This window comes from Ochlerotatus camptorhynchus, unplaced genomic scaffold (assembly GCF_037179485.1).
Source record: "Ochlerotatus camptorhynchus isolate MF236.1 unplaced genomic scaffold, CSIRO-AGI_Acam_v1.1 ptg000357l, whole genome shotgun sequence".
Classification (NCBI taxonomy): domain Eukaryota; kingdom Metazoa; phylum Arthropoda; class Insecta; order Diptera; family Culicidae; genus Ochlerotatus; species Ochlerotatus camptorhynchus.
In genome coordinates, this window is record NW_027040845.1 from 6,246,336 (window position 1) to 6,271,693 (window position 25,358).

General features: G+C 40.6%; 1 protein-coding gene across 2 annotated transcripts in view; it reads right to left on the minus strand.

Moving 5' to 3' along the window:
• Chi (LIM domain-binding protein 2 Chi) overlaps positions 1-25,358 on the minus strand; it is a 68,465-nt gene that overhangs the window by 2,664 nt on the left and 40,443 nt on the right. The window contains exons 3-9 of one of the 2 annotated variants that reach the window (XM_065231514.1): positions 4,184-4,913; positions 4,035-4,137; positions 3,864-3,969; positions 3,614-3,786; positions 3,344-3,556; positions 3,058-3,181; positions 2,863-3,014 (exon numbers count right to left, since the gene is read on the minus strand). In XM_065231514.1, coding sequence (XP_065087586.1) covers positions 2,863-3,014; positions 3,058-3,181; positions 3,344-3,556; positions 3,614-3,786; positions 3,864-3,969; positions 4,035-4,137; positions 4,184-4,913 — 1,601 coding nt within the window. The remainder of the gene's footprint in view (positions 1-2,862; positions 3,015-3,057; positions 3,182-3,343; positions 3,557-3,613; positions 3,787-3,863; positions 3,970-4,034; positions 4,138-4,183; positions 4,914-25,358) is intronic. The other variant, XM_065231516.1, reaches the window with a different exon arrangement.

The window sequence follows — 25,358 nt, forward strand, 5'->3', positions numbered from 1 at the left end:
GAAAGCTCTCAATTAATAACTGTGGAAGTGCATTTAGAACACTAAGTTGAGAGCACGCAATAAGCTAATATTTACTAAGCAATAAGCTTGAAATGCGAATAAGAAGAAGGGTACCAATGCTACCGATGCAAGGGAGGCAGCTCCAACACCTGGATCCTACCTATCGACCCATCAACTCATAGACCGGGGACCAACGGCTTTACTTACTTAGGCGTGCTCAGAGATTTGATGCATGAGAGAGAGAGAGAGAGCTTGACAGTTTTTAGGGCCTCTCCAAATGCGTAGCTAATCGTGCATATATTATTTTGGAACTCTGTATCGGCTATAGATACTCTATTTTTAACTTTATTTTTGAGATTTTTAGCCATAGGCTAGTTCATCTCGTCCTCAGAAGGAGGACCCCCAACAGAGTAATTTTTTACAATGTTTACTTCAACCGAAAATCGGTTCCTGGCTCGATCGTACATTTACACAACATATTAAAGACATAACATTAAAATCTGAATAAGACAGAGCTCCACACCGGGGGAACCGGGAGGGCCCCCACCAGGCAGAGATGTCCCAACAGCCGAAAGGAATTAAAAAAGGCTAAACTTTAAAATACAAGGGGATCAGACGGACCATCACCCAGCATGTGGCGTATGCTATTTGGAAGCCCGTGGAATTCCCGCAATTCCTGATACTGAGGGCATACGCATATAATCTGCTCGACTGAGGCTGGAGTTCTACAACCGACGCAAGTCCTGTGGAACGGCGTTCCACCGAAATTATGCGAGATCTTGGTGTGACCGGTCCTCAAACGCGACGCTATCTTCTGATTTTGCCCAGGGCTGAAAGTCTCCGAAATAAATATATAAAAAAAATCTTCTGATCCCGCTGGTTCAACTGTTCTGTCCATTTCCTCGTCGTCCCTTTGATCCGTCTGATGAAGAGGGAGCGGTTTTGGGCCCACTCTGCGTCCCAAGCTTCCGTACTTTGCTCACGATCCAGCGCTTGACATCGTGTAACGGTACTTCGTTGGTATAGCGAGGGGCAGATGGTTCTGCCCCAATCAGAAAGTCAGCTTCAGAGTTGCCTGGTATTCCACAGTGCCCCGGGATCCAGCAGAATACCGTGTTTGGTGGCACGGACTTCTTCGTCGCCTGCACCCAGGGATGAGTCGGGGCCTCGGATGTTAGGACTTGTATGACGCTGTGCGAATCCGTGAAGACCAGGATCGGTCGGTCGGAGAGCGTTGTAGCAGCGAAGAAGAGCTTTAGATACTCGGGGATACATATGGAATCCAAGATGCTGGACCCACCATAAAATAAAGATGGCGGCCTTCGGACAGTAAATACCCATCTAAACCAATGCAATATGGGTATCTACGAAATGCGGTTAACGCTGTAGAAGTTGATAATCGATGTCTGCCTTCATTTTGATATCTAAAATGGAGAACCCAATTTCAAGATGGCGGCATTCAAATAGCGAATATGCATCGAGGCGAGGCGCTTTTTAGTTTCTGCACCTTCAGCCCATTCCGTATTTGAAGGACACCATCTTGACACTGTGTCTCCCTTAGTGGATATCAAAATTACGGTGGACATCGATTATCAACTTCTATTCATCAACCGCATTCCGCATTTCGTAGATACCTAATGAAGGTGTAGATGAGTATGCACTGTCTTGGCCACCATCTTCATAATAGGACGGCCAAATTGGATTCAAACGTGAATATCGATTTTCAGCTTCTACTTGTCGAGCCCATTCTGTAAATGTTCGGATGCGCCCGGAGGCCGCCATCTTGAATCTGTGTCAGTCAGATTGGATTGCAATTCACCATCTATCGGCCGTCTGGAATTAAATTGAATGTCCCAGATTCCAAAAACGACCATACCTCTGGTCACGTAGAGACTCCTATTCTTTGGTAATGAAGTTCAACGTTACGCCTTACTCCTCAAAGTGCAAGCAATGAAAAATCAGTTCCCGAGGAATCAGTTGACTATTCCTTTGCGATCTTCACATGATCTGGAAAGTAACATTCTCTTCTTCTGTGTATTCACAACAAGAATCTTCAGCTTCGGCATGAACTTCATTTCTCGATTTGGTAAGTGACCTGTAGAAATTTGGGTCACTTGCATCTATCTAGTGATTTATTTCAATCAGATGTTCGAGGTCGTAAATGTCCATAACCGACAATCTAGATTGGTAGTGGACTGTTACGAACGCAATTACCGTTTCACCGTTGCTCAAACTCACGATTGAAAATTATTACAAAACAAACATTTTTTTACATAGCTGCAACCTTTCTAATTTGGCGAATAGGTAGGGAGACTGACTTTGGACGAAGACAACAAATCAAGAAGACTGGCAACTCTTCCATTTTCTCAAACGAACGCTATGTGACAGGTACAATCACGTCATCTGCTGCTCAAAGGTAAATGCTTCGAACGAATTTGATAGCAAAGATTACATCATCAGAAGAAAGGTTTGTGTATTTGCTAATTTTTCTATGCGTTGCTTCCACCTTCCCTCAAGCGTAGCGCTATTGTATCTGTCGCTTGGATTCTGGCAAAGTTGCCAGTCTTCTTGATATGATGTCTTCGCTTTGGAGTTCAAAATCTGTAATCGCACTTTTCTCCTTAAACAGTGCTTGTCACACGTTTTCCGGGATGTTTTGGAGCTCAATAGGTACCATTATATATCTTTTTTCCCATAATATATCACGCATTTAGGGGAATCTTGGGTATCAAAATCGTTATTGGTGTTTTTCTTCCTAAATCAGACATAGGTAACTCGCGTTTCTAGTGTTGTTTAGCAATTGAACCATTGACCAAGCAACGAAGACAAAGACACGACGCTCTCATAGCAAACGACACTTACCACCTGCGACGCTAGCGAGAAGTTCGGTCCGGGAGATCGTTTTTTGCTTGGCACCGGTGGACCGGTATTGCCCGCCCCGGCACCGGAACTGGAGCCCTTGCGTTTCCTCCGTTTGTTGGCTGGACGTTGCGCGTCTGGAATACGGTTAGGCTCTTTGAGTACTTTAAAAATCTACGGTCGTTGCACACAACTTACCCGGTGGTGCCACCATTCGTTGCCACTTTTGAAAAAGCGTCGTCTTCAGGCAGTCTCGCGGACTCAACGCGTACGCTTTGTGCCTAGACATTAATTCCTGCATCGGTTCTAATATCACACAGAGCTGTAAATGGGCAGAAAGTGCAAGAACAAGGAAAATCTCATTAAAACAACCGGAATACCAGTCCCATCGAAACCACAATCCGAAAAGAACAGAATCGTTTCGGATGTAGAATCGATGCCGAAAGTTGCCTCCCAATAATGCCGATAAAACATCACCACTCACGCGCAGATAATTAAGTGTCGAGTTGGTAATTCCTTGCCGGGTGATATTCTTCGTCAGCTGCTCCAACATGGTCGGATCCGGCTGTTGGGTGTGCATGGCAACCACCGAGCGGGGTATCAGCTCTCGGTGCGCCCGCACCGCAAAATGCCACGACTTTATCCTCATCAGATCGTCGAAGGTGAATTCCAGTATTAGACGACCCTCGGTAATGACCTACGAGTAATGTGCGTGTGAGTAGCCTGTACGAATGTGCAATGTTTCTATAATTACCTTAGTGTACATGGGCTTCCCGTGCAGCGTTTCCATCGTGCACTGGTCGCAGTCTAACGTAATAGATGTATTGTGAAACGACTCCTTCGAGTGTCTCAGGTTAAAGTACAGTTCCGTTACACCGCCTTCGAAGATACTTCGAAAATAACGAGGAATTAGTGTGCGGCCTATAGCTGCAATTTGAGAGAAAAAAAAAGATGTTAGTTAAATTCCTGTTCTAGCAAAAGAACCCGACAAATCCTATACTTACTATATCTTTTTGGTCCATCTTCCAAACAAAATGTTAGTGTTAGGGTTGCATCGTCTTCAAAGAATTCATTCGCAAATGAATCCCACCAACAGTTATCACTTTCCTGCTTTCAAAGACACAACAACATCAAATTACTGGTTTATTCTAAACATTCATCAAACAAAAACTTACTTCAGTTCTTTGCTGTAATCGCTTATTTAATTCATATATTCTATAGTCAGGTTGTCCGAAGTATGCATGCCTTCTGGGAACGTTCAATTGACTGTAAGCAAACCTAAATTTAAATCTTATAAAATACCACCTCTTCTTATCCAACCTACCTCTGATCCATTCGATCAACCGGCTGCGGACCGCTCATCATGTGTGCTTGATTCATCGGTCCGCCCATCTGCGGACCGTTAGGCCCGTGCCCGAAGGGCGACCCAGGAGGTAGACCAAACTGTGGCCCACCGAAGCTACCGGGGCCACCCGGTGACGTAAAATGAGGCCCACTGCCGAAGGCCGAGCCAGAACTACCCGGCCTACCGAACTGAGGACCATTGGCGGACGGTGAACCGAATGGGCCGCCAGCGACTGGACCGCCTCCGGGACCATTATATGGGCCGGGACCTCCTCCGCCAGCATTCGGTGGTGGGAATCCAGAACCTACGTTCTGTGGTGGCCCGGGACCCGGCGTACTGGATCCCGATGGCGCCGGGGACGCCGTATACTGCGGGGTATTCGATCCAGTTCCAGGCGGGACATTCTGATAGTTGTTTGCCGCGGAGCCTCCTGCGGGGGAACCTTGACCGGCAGCAGGAAACACGGGCCCGCCGAAGTTTCCTCCCCCGGGTCCACCGAAGTTGTTGACGCCTCCACCTTGACCGCCGGGGCCGCCACCTCCGGGTCCAGCGCCTGGGCCGCCAGGGCCACCGGGACCTCCGGGTCCACCGGGTTGCTGTGATGGATCGGAGGGGCCCGAAGGTGTTCCTTTCCAATTACTCGTATTGTCCTCCAGTGTAGATGGCAAGCTCAATGGCGGTACAGTATTCACTCCACGACGACTTAATCCTGGAAAAAATGGTGGAGAAAATGGGTAGGATGTTAAAGGCTGTGACATGGTACGATGGTACTATTTCTAGGGTGCCAAAATTGAACATTGGTATGCAATGTTGGCCATACATGGGGGGAATAAGTCCCCCCTCTTATTCTGCAATGAAATACATTTTCAGGATCATCCAAAATCAAGATTCTGGGCCACTCAAAATTATCAAAGCTCTTGGAGTTCCGATAAAAAAAACTTATGGTTGGTCAATTAGTTGAATTTTCAATGAGAATTCTAGAGATTGTTCCAAGGGAATTCTAGGGAGATTTTTCAAAGGAGTTCTGACTAGGATTCCAACATAGCTCTGAGGAGAAATGGAATGATAAGGACAACTTAAAGTAAAATCTAAGGCTTGGTTCTAAGGTAGTTTAGTGGATGTCTCGATTCGTGGAGAACACTAACGAGAATTGTGTGATGAATTGTACGGGAATTCTAAGAAGAATTCCCAAATAGCTTTGAGTAGAATTTCGTGGGAATTCTGAAGAGAACTCCAAAGAAATTCAGAAGTATTAATTCAGAGTTAATTCCTAAGACATTCTATGGAACATTCCTCAGGAATTTAGAGGATAGTTTCAACGGAATTCCAAGGGAATTAATCATTTTGTCAAGCTTCTGCATTCATGTTCCATCAGATGTCACTGCGGTTGTTTGCGGTGACATCTATCGGAAACTACACACAATCTGTTTTCCTATAATTGTTCACAGAAGATACTGTAATGCAAAACATGTCTGGTACCTCTATATATGCATTTAGATTATTATTTGAAGTCCCTCCTTTTTTACACATTCTGCACAAAAAAATAGCTCACTCCTCACAGAATTTCCCGCTGATTTTCATGAATGGGGCGGGCATAAAGTATCTTTTGCGCAGAATATGAAAAAAAGGAGGGACTTCAAATGTTAAAGTAAATGCATCTATAGAGGTAGCAGACATGTTTTGTAGTGTCAGGTACTCTATTTTGTAATCCGTGAAAGGGAAATCACAAATCGAGTGTCATCAAAATACATGGCATGTTGAGATATTGAGGTCGTGAGAGCAAATTTTCTCTCAAATTAAATTTTTTTTGACTCTCTGGCGACCGGTAGTAAAGCAGGTAAAACTGTATGGGGAAAAATCATTTTTATTTAATTGAAGCTTGTTTAACAATAATTTACTGGGAAAACTGAACGACAAAGTCCCTGACTAATTTCTTTAGGTTGTCGTTAACTTTATTTGCCCATATTCCCACTTCTCTCAAATTCTATATGGGGATTTTTATCACTTCCAACAAGCGGAACAGCGACATCTCTGTAGAAAATGACCGGACGATATGATTAATTCTGGGGAGAATTTCAAAGGATCTATGGGAGCATTTCTCAGAGTACTGGTAAGGAATGCTAAAGAGAGCAAGAGGGTTGTGAGAATATCAGGTGAATTTTAACGATAGCTTCAAAGGAATCCATATGAGATTTCCAAGGGAGGTCTGAGACTGTAATTCCAAGGTAGTGTTGAGAATAACTTTAAACGAATTTTGAGAAGAACTTCAAGTGAATTCTTGGAATAAGTATAATCTATAAATATAAAATTCTAAGGGAGTTCTTAGCGGGATTCTGAAAATAATTCAATGGAAATTCAGAGGATAGTTCCAAATCTAAGGAGTTTCAGATACAATTTTAGGGAGAATTTCAGTTAAATAGCGAGGAGAATTTCAATCGAATTGAATAGAGAATTACATGGGAATTCTGAGATGCATTCAAGGGAATATCTGGAAGACTCGCAATCAGGGTGGCCACTGAATTTAAGAAAAAAAATCATGAGTTTTCCCCGCTTTTCCCGGTTTCATATAAATACCTAAATATGGTAAACAAAGGAATTGATCAGTCTGAAAAAAAGTTACAGGGTGTTTTGCATGTAAAACTTTTCCAAGTTCCTCATTGTGATAGGTGGTCACGCCATGATCCACCTTAATCCGCTGACTTGCTCCTGCTAGCTGCAGGACCAAGGGCAACGCCGTCCGAAGCGGTGATGAGCAGAGGCATGACAGCAGTGCTGTTTTATAACTTTTCAGGTTCAAGCAGAACAATGTACAACCAAATGGTACTCGATTATGACGACTGGGTTAGGGAAAATCGTTTTATTTCATGAAAACACAGATAAAATTATCATTTGTACATTTTTCAAATGTTTTTTGTGGAAAATTGAAAAAAATATTTATTTTAGCAGATTTGTAATGTAATATCCTATCGATTAGCGTATTTGGATTTTATTTTCATCTATAAATGACAAAGATAAAAGCGTTCAAAACCTAACACTATTTCACCACACATATTTTTTTGATTTGCACCCCAGTATAGTCAACAAAGACGTAGTTCTACGTCAAAAGAAGGTTCTTCGACTCAAAATTTTAGGATTCTGGCACTATGAAGCATTGGCTAAAGAATTATGATGAATATACTAAAGGAGTTTCTAGGATAGTTATAGAGGAAATCTAGGGATAATTCTAAAGGAGTTCTAGGAAAAATTCTATAAAAAATTATGCTAGTTTAAAGACAGTTTCAAGAGAATTCCTTAGAGAATGTATAAGAATGTTGAGGGAATTTCATGGAGTTTCCGTAAGAAATTTTAAACCTATTTCCAAAGAAACTTTGAGTAGTGCTCCAAGAAACTCTAAATAGATTTCTAATGGAATACTAAGGAGAGTCTCTAGATAATTCCAAGAGACCGTCTTAAGGTCGCTAGGTCGACATTTTTATTTTATTATTTCGCACAAAACGACTAGAGCTTTTCCAATCTGAAATGATATATCAGAGAAACACATTTTTGAAATTTTTATTTACGCTCTAAGGCACTTTTACCTCAAGGACATGTTGAGAAGAACTCTGAGGTGAAATCCAAGGAAATCATGGGAGAATACATTTATCAATTCTAATTTGAATACAAGACATTTCCAACGAATATTCCAAGCTTACGAAGGTAAATAAAACAAATCTTCGCAAGCATTATTAAGAATACGAAGATAAATTTTCTGGAAGGAATTCAGAGAACTCCGAGACTGTTATGAAGAAAATTTTCTAGAGAATGCCAGACAGAATCATAAAACTATTGAGGAAAATCCAGAAAGTAAAAGTAATTTTGAAGACTTCTTTGAATGATCCTAAACAAATCCTTAACAAATTTGCTGAGATATCCAGAGATGGGTTCATAAGAATCAGTTTAGTATATTTAAACATTAATAATTTAACAGAAATTTAAAACCTAGGAGTAATAAAAACTTATGCGATTCTGAAACTTTTTTTTTTTTTTTTTTTTTTTGTTATAGTCACTTTAAACTCAACTGTTTAAGATTATGGAGCCTGATATTTCAGAAAATGTATGTTAGAAAATACCTCCTTCATGGACGTGCATTCAATAGCCCAGTAATTGATAAATTATCTTGATCTATAGTTATTAAAAAATACTCAAAATGTTAATTCCCGGTTCAGAATTCTAAGGGCATTCTGGGGATAATTACATGTGAAAGCTGGACGAATTCTGAGGGGAAATCGAAACAAAATTTTAGAGACATGAGGAAAATTCCAACCTAATTCACATTTACATTAACTAAATCCTAGATTATTGCATACGTCCATCCGTTACTTCGTAGGCAGCACTTTGGGATGACTCACTTCCTCTAAGATGGGATAGAAGCGATATAATGATCAAGAACTGCCCAACAAACATTGGAAGCTGAATAAAAGCTTACTCAGACAAAAATATGCTTCTTCAACTTAAAAATGGCTTATTCAGCCATTTGTTTGTTGGGTGACCTGACCATGTCCTTGCAACACGTGGGGATAGGAATGATTGTTAGTTGAATGCTTATTTTATGTGAGATGCAGAGATCTCTACGACCCCATTATAAGTGTCACGGAAGGAGTGACAATTTATCAGAAGGAATCAATATTTTAAATTGACGGGCCTGGGATTAAACTCAAGAACTTCTGTTCGCTGAGCAGACACTCGGCGCACTGAACATGTTCTCTGCGAAAAAATCCAAGTTAATTCTGCATTTATTACAAATTATAAGACTTTTGCAAAAGTAGAAGAGATTCCTTAGAGTGCGGATTCTAAGGGAATTCCAAAGAGTTTCATTTCAAGCTTAACTTTCACCAATTGGTTGAGAAAATTCCATACAGATTATCAAGAATATTCAGACATGAAACGGAACGAATTTCTTGATCCTGGTCACAGGGAAAAAGTAAGAGGTTGTATCCAAAACACGACCGTAGATTTGACCTAGGATTTCGTGCTAGGTATCAATATTCGGCGACTCTGTTAGGGAAACCACTTTGTCCCATCACGGAAACGCCTCGTTTTCCGATGACAAAATTACGCATTTTGGTGCACAAAACGCTCGGAATTTTTGGTTTATTCTTGTGTATAATTTCTTGCTAAAAAATTTCAATCGGGAGATATTCGCAATGCATCATATACATTCGAGATTTTTTTGATTTTTCCTAGGGTCCTGGGAAAACCTTCTCTTTATTCGAACGTTTTTTGGTTAATTGACAAGGTCATGTTGTATTCGGTCATTGCAAGATTTTTTTTTTGCACTTACTACTTCAATACTGTTAGGCATTTGACCACAAACTTTAGGTTTCTGGGTACATTACACTAGTTTACAGCATATTTGATAACTTTTTTAAAGTTAATTCTCATTTGTTAGCTGTATCTCAAAAAATATCCAACTGAGATTTTTATTGACTACATTTTTGAATTCAGCGCACGATTTTACATAAGAATCATCGGGCAAAGATTAAAGGTCATTTTTTTACTTTTATTTGTAAACTAGTGTTATCAAAGAGCTATGGGGGTGATGTGGCTGGCAGCAAAGCGAACGAACGTTCAATGAAAATTAATTCTTAAACAACAATAATTTATGGTGGTCCTGAAAAGAACCGTTTTGTCCTGATGGTTGAGTAATGCTGAGCTATTAGGGTGTTCAACACGGATGATGCTGGCGAGCTGTGTGTTGTTTGAAACGAGAGTGACGCGCTTGGCATAGATGACCCACAGCGGCTCACGACGAGCAACTGAATCAGATCAGTAGCGGTGCGGCTTCTTCCTCCTTCTTCGGTGAATCGGGGGCTCTTGATGGCAGCCTTGATAGCTAGCTGCTTGCGGGGAACCTATCGTTGTGTACTGGAGAAAAATGTACAACGCCACGCGCTGAGAGCACTGCTGCTACTGATGACGACCGGAAACCACCACGGACATCGGACACAAGCGGTGATTGAATAAACACTGTTTGGCGAGACCGGATGAAATTCCATTTTGAAACCTGTGTTAGGGAAAGCGCTTTTTCGCAGGAAATCGATGATAATTTTATTTATCATAGCATCAGTTGAATATTCGTGTAATTTCCAATAGTAACCTTTTGAAAATTGGCAAAGTCTTAATTTTAACAGACCACTTTCATGCCGCGACCGACGTTGGTTTTTGAAATTGCACCCCCCAAGTTGCCTCAAAAATACATGGTATGTTAGATTTAAACATATGGGAACTGACATCCGGTGAAGACCTTAACAAATGTTCAGAAAATACTCTTTAACAAATGTATGGTGGTCGCGAAAAGAACCGTTTTGTCGTAATCGTTGAGTAATACTGAGCTATTAGGGTGTTCAACACGGATGAGGCTGGCGAGCTGTATGTTGTTTGGAACGAGGGTGACGTGCTTAGCATAGATGGCCCACAGCAATTCACGAAGAGCTACTGAATCCGATCAGTATCGGTACGGGTTCTTTCTCCTTCTTCCTGCTGCTGATGATGACGACCGACCGGACACCACCAAACACGGTAACTGAATAAGCACCGTTCGAAGAGACCGGATAGAATTCGTTTTAGAAATATGTGTAAGGGAAAGTGCTTCTTGCAGGAAATCGGCGATAATTTTGATCACCATTGCAACAATTGGACATTTGTGTAATTTTCAATAGTGACCTATTGAAAGTTGATTAAGCAGATTCATATAAAAATTTCCATTCGATTGACTTGTTTAGAATTACAATCCATTCACTATTGACCGAGTTATAAGTGAACAAAACCTGACCACTTTTCGTAACGCGGTCAATTTTGGTTTTTTTAACCCCTAATATGTTGCCGAAAGACGTAATTCGCTAGACGCTAGAGGCGACTGAGTTCAATTTCCGGTTCGTCTGGTCTAGGAACTTTTCGGGTTGAAAAATTTCTCGGCTGTGGATCCGTTAAAAGCACACCAAGCTGAGAGTCGGCGTAATGCTCCTTGTTATTCTCTTCTGAATCTTTCTCAGTGTTCCCTTTAATTATCCTCAGAACACCCTTTAAATTATAATTATATTTCTCTTGAAATTCACCTGCTATTCTCCTCACATTCCCGATACAATTCTCCTCGGAATCACCTAGAAATTCTCCTTGAAGTTTTCCTCACAACTCACTTGAGATTATTCTGAGAATTCCTTAGGGCTTAATCTCAGAATTATCTTGGGATTCTAGTCAAAACTCCTTTTAAGTTTTCTCCGAGTATTAGGAATAATTCAGTTTCTCTTTGTAATTTAAAAAAATTCTAATAAAAAAAAAATCAGATTTCACCGGGGAAACCGGGGAAAAACGAGAAGGCATATAAATGTTTTGATCCATCGAAAACTAAAACATATTCCAATACAAACTATATGCATCATCGATATGGACTTTAGCGACGCCGTGGTATAGCGGTAAGCTTGACTGTCTCTCTCTCCAAAGGGCCTGGCTTCAATCCCAGCTGGCACCGTCGGGATTTTCTGATGCATAAAATCTCTAATCACTCCAACGGAAAGTAAATCCGTTGGTCCCCAGTCCATGAGTTGATGGGTCGATAGGAAGGTTCTAGGTGTGGGATCTGCCTCCCTGGTGTCGGTGGCATTGGTACTCAGCACGGAAAATAAGATAGATGGATTATAAATCAAGGAAAAAAATGGACACTCGCCACCAGTGTTGGGAAAATATCAAAAAATTAAATTTCACCAAAAAAAACAAGATCACGCTTGATTTTTTAGGTTAAAATCAACAAGCAAACAACTGTGGTTGATATTGCAAGCTTTGATATCGCAGCTCGGAATATCAACCTACCAAACTCACCAGCTGCAAATCACTCCAAACTGTGGTGAGATTAAGTTTCACGATTTTTGCTCTACACCCGAACGCAACCGAGGTAGGTTGGCAGCAGTCGCTTCGTGTCTGCCATCGGCGAGGAGAAAAAAGAGATAGGATTATTATACCTTCTCTTCCTTAGAAAACGAGGTGCAACGGAATCATTTTTGCGTCGATTCAACTCCCAGCTTCAACTTTACACGTTGTGAATACACTGGAGTCGCTTTTTACGCGGTTTTTTTTTACACGGTTTTTTTTACACGGTTTTTTTTTACGCGGTTTTTTTTTACGCGGATTTCGGAATTTACGCGGTTTTTTTTTACGCGGATTCCGGAATTTACGCGTTTTTTTTTTACGCGGATTTTGGTTTTTTTTTACGCGGATTTCAGAATTTACGCGGTATATCGCTTTTTACGCGGTTTTTTCTTACACGGTCTTTTTTTACTCGGTTTTTTTTTACGCGGATTTCGGAATTTACGCGGTTTTTTTTTACGCGGATTCCGGAATTTACGCGGTTTTTTTTTTACGCGGTTTTTTTTTACGCGGGACGTATCACCCGCGTAAAAAGCGACTCCAGTGTAGTCTCGCAATATTAAAGGAGATTGTAGAAGCAATATCAAGCATGATATTTCAGGCATAACATTTGATAACAGCACAAAAGCATTTGTAAACAAACTTTCTAAGGCCCTTTACACGCGAGCCAAAGTACGCCCACGCAAACCAACAACATCATAATTTAGGGGCAACAATCACAATCCGAAAGTGGTATTGGTTTGCGTGGGCGTATTTTGGTTCGCGTGTAAAGGGCCTTAGAAAGTTTGTTTACAAAAGCTTTTGTGCCGTTATCAATATTTTTTTTTCCTTTGGTTTGTTTTTTTCCGTCGATCTTGTTTTCCGTGCTGAGCACCAATGCTACCGACGTGCCAGGAAGGCAGCTCCCACACCTGGACCCTACCTATCGACCCATCAACTCATGAACCGGGGACCAACGGCTTTACTTCCCATCCGAAGGAAGGCGTGGTCAGAGATGTTATGCCTCAGAACATCCCGGCGGCGCCGACTGGGATTGAACCCAGGCCTGCTGGAGTGAGAGGTAATCACGCTTACCACTACACCACCGGCGCCGTTCCGTTATCAAATGTTATGCCTGATTTTGCTCCAATATCACGTGTGATTTACTAATCATCATGCCATCACTGCTCGCCACAAAATCCGAACTACTTAACAATTCATCGAGCAGTTATAAAAATTAAAGATACACGGTCAATTGAGAGTAACTCAGTGACTGAGTCGAATTTTACTCAAAAGTGCAAAAACTGAGGCTACTTAGTGAGAGAGTAAAATTCAATAAGTTTTTCCAGGAAAATCGTGAAAAATTCTAGTCACTCACTGAGTAACCCCACTTTAAGCAATTTAGAGTCGAATTCGATTTAGTCACTGAGTTACTCTCATTGGCCGTATAACCCCACTTTTTACACATTTGAGGCAAATTCGATACAATTTTGAGTTACTCTCATTGGTCATGTAAACTTAATTTTTATTTTCCAGGGAAAAGGGGGAAATGGCGGCTTTGGCACTTCTTTACCTATTGTCGTTAGCGGGGTCTTGAAGTGTTCCTTTTTTGCATAACGATGTTCTTCCAAATGATGCATCATCATGCAAAAAATCAGCACTTAAGGACTTCATTTATCCCCTGATTATTAGGTAAAGATGTTCTAAAGTCGTCATTTCCCCTATTTACCCGTAAATTTCCTTTTCTAAAGTAGTAGACAACCTGTTATCAGTAAAAATACTTTTTATCAAAACATTCCATAAGCGTTGACTTTTGCTTGAGTCTTAAAATGTCATTACTTAACATCATTTCCTTCTTTACCATGCCGATGGGTTCGATTCCTGTCCGGTTCAGAAACCACTCAGGTTGGAAAATTTCTCGAGTTTTCTCAGAAAAAGTATCATTCTGCTTGCCGGTACAGGCACCTAATTATACACAATAAAAGTGCTCAAAGAACTCTAAGTTAAGGTCATGAGTAAAGCCCCATTTGAGCAGAAACATTCAACGAAATAAACAATGCTTTTCGTATTGAAATAAAATTGAATCCCCGGCAGACTGTTTTGTCCCAGGCTCCGTTTTCAAATCGCGAACATTTGATCAAACCTACTATACCAATCCCGGTAGAGGTTGCACTTTATTTGAATTAAGTCACAATTCTGACCGTCCGTATTCCCTGGAACGACAGGCAAGCGGCATGTTAGCAATTAGCCGGCCAAGTATTTTCCAAAATGTCACACATTTACAAGCATAGCAGAGCAAAAATCCCAAAATTCTGACGCCTGATTTTTCAAATTCCACCCATTGGCACCACTGCACGCACGGAGCGATGCTCCGTTTTGCTCACTTGATAGTCTGGCACACAAGGCTTCGCGCGATCGGGCAACCTTCCTCACCCACCAGCATCGTCATCCCGCGTTCTCCTCCGACCACAGTCCAGTGTGCAAGAACCGGTTTTTTGTTTCTCTTTTTCTCTACGTCCCCCTTGACGAACCCGAGGGTGAAGTTTAGTGTAATCGAGAATCGAGAACCAAGGGAGCGGACACAGTGGAGCGACGCGGTGAGGGAAACGAAAAAAAAAATGATAATAACGACGAGCGGGAGTCCTTCTCGCGTTCGTTCGTGTGTATGCTGTGCGGTCGTCGATATAGTTGTAGCATTTCATTCGCGCGCCCTCTTGTATGCATTATTTCGTACCTTCCTGATCCTGGATGTGTACATAGTTTGGACAGTACTAGTCCGATTTTATGAGCTTTCATTTAATTAATTAAGTTTGAAAAATGCTTTTGGCTCTTAACAGATCATACATTGTTATTCAATTTCCCGCGACGTATCTGATCAGCTGATTTAACCCTTTACTGCCCAAGCATGTCGTTGGCAGAGTAAAATTCTGGAAAATTCCATCGTAATGGCATTTAGACTGAACAGATTTTTTTTCTGGAATTTTGACAAGAATTGGCTCGTGAGTTCTAATTTCCAAGTTTGGTTAAAGTTGGTGTAAACGTTCGTGAGAAAATTGAAAAAAAAAAATTCAAAACTGCTCCAGACAAGCCAAATCGAGTAGCACTGCATTACTGCATTAAATACTTTAAATACACTCTTAATTTCAATAAATACTTTAATTACTTTAGAGGGCGACCCCGGCGTAGTGGTTAACATCCATGCCTCTCACGCCAAAGTCACGAGTGCAAATCTCACCCCCGGACAAGTCACGAATAACCCAAGAGTGTTAAAGTGACTATAATAATAAAAAAAAAATTACTTTATGTTCAATATAGTTAAATCATTTGTCATAAATTATCGTAAATTGTTTGTTAGTTACTTTCAATACTAATTAAAGTATTTAAATTCAAATAATTACTGTCTTCGAAGTATTTAAATTACTACGATGTATTGTAAATATCACGCACTTATATCTCGAAGAACGCGCCCCTCGAGCTAAATTGAACTAGGAGAATTTACGTATTCTCGTCAATCTAAGCAACTCTATCCATTTCAATCGATAGATTTGTTCAAACCCGATATTAAACGCTCCAAACTGCTCAGGTGAGTGTGGCTATTGTCGGCAACATGCCGTTTTATTTGAACTGCGTGTCAATCTGCTGTTCTATTATCGTAGTGCGTATGTTTCCTTTCAAGAAAAACCTGACAAAATGCGTTTGCTTAGTCGTAAAAAACGAATCAGATTGAAGCTGAAAGACTAAGGAATCGTTCAGCGAAGTGTTTGGTGAGAAAATACAGCGAAATTACCGTATACATTTTAATTGTTAAAAAAAAGTCAGATCCTAGCATTCAGAATTAAAAAAAAGCTGTATAGGGTTAAAAATTCATGAATAATCTTTGGCAGCAAACCACTGTGAGGGCAATATCATTATCATTAGGAGCTATTGATAAACCACCCCTTCCCCCCGTGTAGACAATTGTCCATATTTTTTTAATTTGTTTGGACCGGAGGCATTTCCCAACCCCCCATAAAGTATCTACGTGGTTTATGAGTAGCCCATTCGTTCAGTACTGTCAGGGAAACTGGCTCAGTCCATAAAATGGACTATGGATTTCAGGTGCGCTTGAGTAAAAAAACATAGCCAGCAATGGTTACTTCATAGTTGAAATCAAGCTGTAATCCGGGAGGGGGGAGAGGTAGCTCATCGATTCTTCCGGTTCGCCTCCTAGCATCTTGCTATAAGGTACCAGGCGATAACCAGGGTAGTTGATCGATAGCTCGATGAAGTCATTTCGTTGGCGTCTGCAATGGGGAATTCTCATAGCAGGCGTTGACGATGGGACGTTGTCGAGTTGTTGAATAGCAACTATCGTGGTAACTCACCGATTACCTGTCGATCTACCAAATTTTGAAAGACGTCTGCATTGAATTGTCTCATATAATAATATTCCGCCCACTATATCACAAGAAATTGCGAGTAGCTGAGTGGAATGGAGATAAGTTAAGCATTGGGTACAGGACCAAGTCTCCCCTGGGTGGTGCCAAAAGATGAGCGGAATAGAATCATCAAGTTGCCATAAGACACGGAATGAGACTATTGCATGGCTGGGTAGTCAAAGTCTTCCATTCGTTAGTCATTTCAGGTGGATTAGAACAGGTTTAGGTTTAAGGTGGGCGTTGGCCAGATTTGGATTTTTTAGATGTAATCCTGGATAGGACCCTGTCATTGAACGTCGCGTGAAAGTGGAACGTAATGAAGGCCTAAGTACTTTTTCGTAGTTTTTAGTTTTCGGATTTGAAAGATCGTCGGTTACAGTGGCCTGCTTACTGAGCAGAAAAACGCGGTCCCAGGTCCTTACATATCAAAAAGATTTATGGTAAAATTGCTTGTGTATCGTGTATTTTGCGAAACTCGTTGTTGTCGTTGGTTCCGGGTTTGAATGGATACACAAATTTGAGCAACGGTATTATGTGATATGAGGGGCTCGGTGGCCTTAGAGCAACCGTTTTTGCTTACTGAGCAGAACATCATGAGTCTAATCTCAGGCCCATCCACATTCAAGATTCGTCAATCGTTTTATTTGTTAATATGACTACATGGTAATAACAGCAACTCGGTGATTAAAAAGGTGCTCGTATGCCTAGTGGCAAACGTTTTTGCTTACTGAGCAGAAGACCGTGGGTTTAGTCCCAAGCTCCTTCGCGTTATATGAACGTTAGGACATCAATTCAGCTTATCGTTTACCAAAACGAACCCTGCTGCAAACCCAACCCTCTTATCCAACATCCCAGTGATTCCTCGTGGAAGTGCAGAGGTGTTCTCGGCTTCCATCAAAGCGAGTGTCATGTCAACACAATCCTTCCCATTCCTTTCGTGTTCGGGCGCGGCCGGCGCTGGTATTGCCTAGTTTTAGATCACCAGTTTTTACACATTGAGGATGATTGCTAGTCCCAAGCATCGTCTATTGGTTCTCTGTGTAATGACAGCTGATCTGGCAGTAACAGAGTAAAGGGTGATACGGTCAAAATTTGGTCAAGGGAAAACGCGTGTAAATCGGTGAAATCGTTTATTTAAAAAATCAAATTAAATTTCTTTTTCAAGTTCAATTAGTATAAAATTCAGGAAAAATATTCAGTTAGGCTTCCGCTTTTCCAAATCCGAATTGCCGGGCCTTACGCTTGACCCCTGCCATCAGATTTTGTACAGCCACCTTGTCCACCTTCTTCGCCGCAGAAAGCCAGTTTGCCTTGAACTGCTGCTCGCCCTTAGCAGTTTTTTTGGTCTTCTTTAGGTTCCGCTTGACAATAGCCCAGTATTTCTCAATTGGGCGGAGCTCTGGCGTGTTGGGAGGGTTCTTGTCCTTGGGAACCACCTGCACGTTGTTGGCGGCGTACCACTCCATGGCCTTTTTACCGTAATGGCAAGATGCCAAATCCGGCCAAAACAGTACGGAACAACCGTGTTTCTTCAAGAAAGGCAGCAGACGTTTATTCAAACACTCTTTCACGTAAATTTCTTGGTTGATAGTCCCGGAAGCTATGAAAATGCTGCTTTTCAAGCCACAGGTACAGATGGCTTGCCAAACCAGATATTTCTTTGCGAACTTTGACAGTTTCATGTGCTTGAAAACATCTGCTACCTTTCCCCTTCCTTTTGCCGTATAAAACTCCTGTCCCGGAAGCTGCTTGTAGTCGGCTTTGACGTAGGTTTCGTCGTCCATTACCACGCAGTCAAACTTCGTCAGCATCGTCGTGTACAGCCTCCGGGATCGCGCTTTGGCCGTCGTATTTTGTTTATCATCGCGATTTGGAGTCACTACCTTCTTGTAAGTCGATAGTCCGGCTCGTTTTTTGGCTCGATGCACGGTTGTAGACGATACACCCAGCTTATTTGCGGCATCTCGGAGAGAGAGGTTAGGGTTTCGCTTGAAACTACCGGCAACTCTCTTTGTCGTCTCAGCGGCTTCCGGTTTTCGATTTCCCCCCGATCCAGACTTCCTGGCTGTCGACAAACGTTCCCCAAACACTTTAATTACATTTGTAACGGTTGATTTGGCAACTTTTAGCGATTTTGCCAACTTTGCGTGCGAGTAGCTCGGATTTTCGCGATGCGCGAGCAAAATTTTGATACGCTGCTCTTCTTGCTTGGACGGCATTTTGACAACTGAAGAGTGAATTCCAAAATCAAAATAGGAGCAACATTCTACACACACACACCTTCAAAATGAGGGGTGTTCAGGTTTTTTAAATGCAAAATTGAAAGAAATACGTCAAGTTGTTATTGACCAAATTTTGACCGTATCACCCTTTAGCAACCGTGGGCGGTCAATCAAGCTCAAGCTCAAGCTCAAGCAAGAAATCAAGCTGTAATCCGGGAGTTGAGAGCAACTTCAGTTAACTTAGTTTGTAAATCCTAAAGTTTTAAATGACAACAGTTCACCTGCAGAGCCAGCGGGACCATGCAAAAATGACGTAGTATATGTTTGACTGTTTCTCTTTGGATTCTTCTTTGACTTCTGTAAATACTGCAGAATATTTGTGCAACGATCTTCTGTGCTCACGCTCTTAGCATTCCAACTGGTAAAATTTCATTGTTGATCAACACAGCAAAACAAAAATTAATATCCACCAACGGGAAATTTCGGGATACTGACTTACTGCCGATAAAATCGACTCAAAAAAGTTAATTTTCGGTTTGTTTTCAATCCACGTAATTTCTGTAACAGATCCAATGCACTTCAGCCATGTCGATGATTCGAAGATATATTGCATCTGTAAAGAGATAATATTACTGGAAAACAACGCTATTGGTCTGCTGTCCGCCATCTTGAAAATAAGGCCTAACTGACTCCGAACAGTGTCGAAATGATTTCCACGCTCAGATAGATCGTTAAATGCGCACACTTTAGTAAAAATAGTTGAAACGAGCTCCAAAAATCATCGAAGTGAGATCCAAGTTGTATGGGAGTATATTAGCCATATGGTGGTTTGTTTCCCTAACACGGTCGTCGATTTCGAGTAGCGAAATTGACAGTTTCACGCATTTCACTTTAGATCTAGGATGGAGTAAGTCAGTCATGAGAACGAATTTTAACACAGACTTCAAAGTTCAAGTAAGAAATCAAAATTTTCAATATAGGATTTCAATTTCCTTTTAAGAATGACCAAGCGAAAATGTTTACGTTACCAGCTGCATTAGTACATCGGGTAGATGTACAATTACGCGATTTCCTAGACAATAGGGAAGTGCATCTATTTCGATGCGATATTACCAATTATTTTTTACTGTGTATAGTTACTGTCTACAATGTTCATTCTTTTTCAGATATTTTTATTTTCCGCGATTTGTTTTCGTTGATCTTGATTTCCGTGCTAAGCACAAATGCATCGACAATTGCTTTACACAACATTTAACATAATATTCCGGAAAAAAGGTTCTGGACCTGGAAAAAATGCCACGACAGGATTTTCAGAATTGTGTCAGTTTAAAGAATGGCTTAGATATTTTTAATGATAATTCCTAAGTAATTGTCAGAAGTCCGGTCAGGTGGTTTTATGAGAATTCCTAAACATTTTTTTTTAAAGAATTCTAGGGATAGCACCACGGAGAAAAAATCAGAAGTGGTGCCTAGGGACACTGGACATGATTTTCATGATTCTGTCACTTCTAAGAATTATTAAGATATTTTTAATGAGAATTCCTAAGCAATTTTGACGTAGGATTACGTCTTTCGGCAACATATTGGAGGAGCAATAAAAAAAAACAAAATCGACAACGTTACGAAAATTGTTCACATTAAGACCATTTGTAACTCTGTCAATAGCACTTTATCAATTGTCAATAGGTCACTATTGAAAATTACACAAATGTCCTACTGTTGCAATGGTGATCAAAATTATCACGGATTGCCTCCAAAAAGCGCTTTCCCTACTAACACAGATTTCAAAATCGAATTCCATCCGGTCTCACCGATTGGTGCTTATTCAATCACCATGTGTGGTGGTATCTGGACGCACATCATCATCATCATCAGCAGCAGCAGTGCTTTCGGCGCGTGGCGTTGAACATTGTTCTATACTACACAACTAAAGGCTGCCCACATGAGCGTCCATTCACCGAAGAAGGAGGAAGAAGTCGCTGTGGGCCATCTATGCCAAGCGCGTCACCCTCGTTCCACAGCTGTGTTGAACACCCTAATAGCTCAACCTTACCTAACCATAACGACAAAACGGTCCTTTTTAAACCGCCTTAAATTTGTTGAAGAGTATTTTCTGGACATTTGTCAAGGTCATCAATCGGATGTCAGTTCCCGTAAGTTTAAATCTAACATACCATTTATTTTTACGACAACATTGGGGGTGCAATTTCAAAACCCAAAGTCGGTCGTGGTAAGGCTCTGATCCAGAGATGGTGGATTATAATTCTTCATACGCCAATCGATAGGAAATTTTTCTACGAATCTGCTAAAATTACGACTTTATCAATCTTTAAAAGATCGCTATTGAAAATTGCACGAATGTCAAACTGTTGCTATGATAGTTAAAATTATCACCGATTGCCTGCAAAAAGTGCTTTCCCTAACACAGATTTCAAAATCAAGTTCCATTCCATTCGCCGAACGGTGTTTATTCAATCCCCGCTTGTGGTGAAGGGTGGTGTCCGCTCGTCATCAGCAGCAGCAGTGCTTTCGGCGCGTGGAGTTGTACATTTTTCTCCAGTACACAACGAAAGCAGCTAGCTATCAAGGATGCGATCAAGAGTCCTCGATTCACCGAAGAAGGAGGAAGAAACTGCACCGCTACTGATCGGATTCAGTAGCTCTTCGTGAGTCGCTGTGGGCCATCTATACCAAGCAAGTCACCTTCGTTCCGCTAGCCTCATCCGTGTTGATCACCCCGACAAAACGGTTCTTTTCAGGGCGACCATAAATCATTGTTATTTAATTTTCATGACCTTGTCAATTAACCAGAAACACTTCGAATTAAGGTAAGGTTTTCTCCAAGACGCTATAAAAAAAGCAAAAACGAAATCTCGAATTTATATAATTCCTCCAATCCATTTTCATTTTTCTTTTCTTTAATTATCTATCGAATCAACTAAAAGTTCCGTGCGTTTTGTGAACAAAAATGCGTAATTTTGTCATCAGAAAACGAGGCGTTTCCATGATGGGAAAGGTGGTTTCCCTAACACAGTCGCCGAATATTGATACCGAGCACGGAGTCCTACGCAGTGCTGCAAAATTTCGACAATACACGGTGATACTCAAAATTCTGCTTTGGTCACTCGTTTGAGCTAACAGTCATCGTCAAGGCAAACCATGTCAATTGTCAGTACCATTTTTGTCAGTGACGAACATGTGCTGATTTGTTTATTAGCTAAATTTGAAATGAAATTACATGGCTTGAGCAAAACAATTACATGGAGCCATTAAAGTGAATAAACATCTACGTCCTGAACCGCTTGGATAACAATAATGTGTTTCAGAATGCGAGAAATTACACTTTCTGTTACCAGGTGAATCTTTGTCATTGACGAAAAAATGAATGAGATTTTAACAAAGATTTTTTGAGGATCAAGTCTATCATTGACTATGTGAAAAACAATTTTGTCAATATCGTGCAAAAGTCTGTCAATGACAATGACAAATCTCAGCACTGGTCCTACGTCAAATCTACAGTATGCAAAAAAAGTTTATCCACCCCCTACCAATTAACAATATTTTTTTGTTTTTCTGGTCATTATCAGTTTAATTTTATGAGTGTTCCTCCATGATTTATCAATTTATGTTTATTTATCACATTGCCATTGAAAATACGGCGTTTATATCTTTTCTTGAGATTTCATGTGATAAATTATGAAAAAAAGGGTAAAAAATTATGCAAAAAAAGTTTATCCACCCCAAACGTATCCGATATCTACGTTTGAAGTGTGTTTTACAGAATTTTAGTGTGTATTTTGCAACTTTCTCGAATGTTAACATTGTGTCTAGCTGTCATTTCGTGTTCTTGAAGTATTCGTGTTCAAAATGTCAGTTTCGTGTTCAAAATTGGAAGGCCCAATAAAGCACAAATTTCGATCAGTATCCGAAATTTGATTATTGAACATCACAAAACTGGCAAAAGCTACCGTGATATTGGCGATATTGTCCAGCTTCGCAAAGATATGGTCGCTAGAATTGTACAGATGTACAAAAAGCGTGGTTCTATCTCACCAGCTACGCGATCGGGGCGTCCTTCAAAGTCAACTGGCCGAATTGACAGAGCTATCGTGAAGAAGGCGGAGCTGGACCGGGGACTATCAGCTCCGAAAATTGCGAAACAGATTGAAACCGAGTTTTCCATTCAACTGACATCACAATCCGTACGAAATCGTCTTCATAAGAAAGGTCTTAAGGGCAGAGAGTAGCTCTTAAGAAGCCATGGTTGTCCGAAATAATATCAAAAAAAGATTGAAGTGGGCCCAGGACCACATTTCATAGACCAGTGATGACTGGAATGTTGTAGCTAATGAACTAACGCATAGGAACAAACATATTATTGATTTGTGCACGGTGAAATCATTGATATTATTGACCTTTTCTGATCGCTAGAGCGGAAATGGGCGATTACGACGAAGTAGCGCTCTACCCTACGTTGCGGAATTAGCAGCCATATTCTACGCGGTAGAGCAAATTGCCTCACTACCATCTGATCACAATTTTATGTTTAAGGATAGCCTTACCTCGTTGGAGGCTATTCGATCAATGAGGCCGATAAAGCACTCCTCATATTTCCTGACCGAAATCCGAGCTAAATTGAGTACTTTATCTAACTGCTCCTATACCATCACTTTAGTCTGGGTGCCATCTCATTGCTCTATTCCGGATATTTTTCCCCGTCAGCAAGTCCTCACCAATTGGAAACAAAATGGAATGAGAGTGATCTGGGGAGATGGTTACATTCTATTCTCCCACAGGTGGCGAACAGGCCGTGCTTTGGTCATGCACCCTCCATTGTGTTGCTAGATCCGAGTTATCCACATGACGCATTTCGCGCCAAATCGTATTCGGAGCTGGCAGCACCCACTCAGATTTCAATGAAACTTTCTTGATGTGTGGACCTTAACTAAATATGCCACTTTGCATATTTAGTTTTTCCAAAATTTATCTAGACTAACACTTTAGAAGGGTCAAACTTTTTCTGTCGATTTTTTTCAAAAAAAATATTATGGAAAAATCACAACTCCTACAAAAATATGTTGTATGGATGACTTTTAGGAAATTGTCCAAGTTATCGAAAAAAAAATATGATATATAAAAAATCTTGTCTTTTTTCTCTCACATATTATCAAATTTTGCATCAGTAGTAGACAACAGAATAAGGGAATGATATTTTTTTGACAAGGTCTACATGTCCAAATAGTTTTATTGAACTCTGAGAGGGTGCTGCCAATTCCAAATACGATTTGGCGAGAAATGCATCCTGAACCCTTTTCATATGAAATTCTCGATTAATCAAAGTGAACTTAAGTGCTGATTAGACAAAATTGAGCTTCATTGGATTCTGAGATGATTTTGAGCTTCACTGGTTTAGTTTTGTGTGAAAATGGCAAATCAAAAAAAAAAAATCAGTTCAGACATGAAAAAGTTTTTGTAAGAAAAACTTTTTTCCCTTAAAAGTGCCCATCTTGCGATGTATGGACGGATGGTAGTAAACATAATTACCTATCTTGAGGCAAAGTTTCATCCAAATCAAACATGGCCATTTTTTAAATCGACTTTAAACTTTAAAAATCGATTTTTTTTCAGTGTAGGTCTGAAATGAAATTTTTTTCAGTATTTTTTTTTCGATAATTTGGTCAATTTCATAAAAATCATCAATACAACATATTTTTGTTGGAGTTGTCATTTTTCCATAATATTTTTTTTTTTAAATCGGCAGAAAAAGTTTGGCCCTTTTCAAATGTTAGTCTAGATAAAAGTCTAGAAAAACTGAGTATGCAAAAGGGCTTATTTAGTCAAAGTCTACACATCCAGAAAAATTTTATTGAAATCTGAGAGGGTGCTGCCAGCTTCGATTCGATTTGGCGCGAAATGCGTCACATCCTTCAGGGCCCAAGGAAAACAACCTTAGACACATCTTGGCGAGCCGAGATCTCGATTATTTTAATTTAATTTGTGTTTTTTAAACGGATCGATCTGAGTATTTAGTTGTAAGTGTCATCTTCTCCCAAGTTGTTAACTGCCCATCGGTGTACCCCCATGTTTGTCTTTTTCATCAGAGTGTCACTTAGTTCTAGATCAAGAGCACATTGCCCGAAAAAACCTTGTGTTCTCAATCCCTACCCTGCCATCCGTTTGTTACAATTTGATACCCCTAACCTCGAGATAACCGCGAGTTGTAACCCAAACGATGAATATCGGCTCCGCAAAGCTACGGCAAATGAGCCTGGAAAAATAAACGCATTTATAAAGAAAAAGCACCATCCAAAAGTTTGTATCCACGTGGACAGCTTAACCAACTGAAATCTCAACACCTGAACGTTCGGTGATTTTTTGAAGTTTTTCTGTAATTGTTTACAGAATGTTTATGAAAAATCACCGAATTGTTTACAGAACGTTCAGATGTTGAGATTTCGGTAAAATTTCACAGAAATCTGTGAAATAATCTTAGTGTGCGGAGAATAAATTCTGAATAGATCTACTCACCTCACCATCTGATATTTCTTATTCATTTGAACAAAAACCTGACCTTTCAAGCCAAATCGCGTAAATTTGAGTCAAATCTCACGCTAGGAGGGTGAATTCATTTTAACA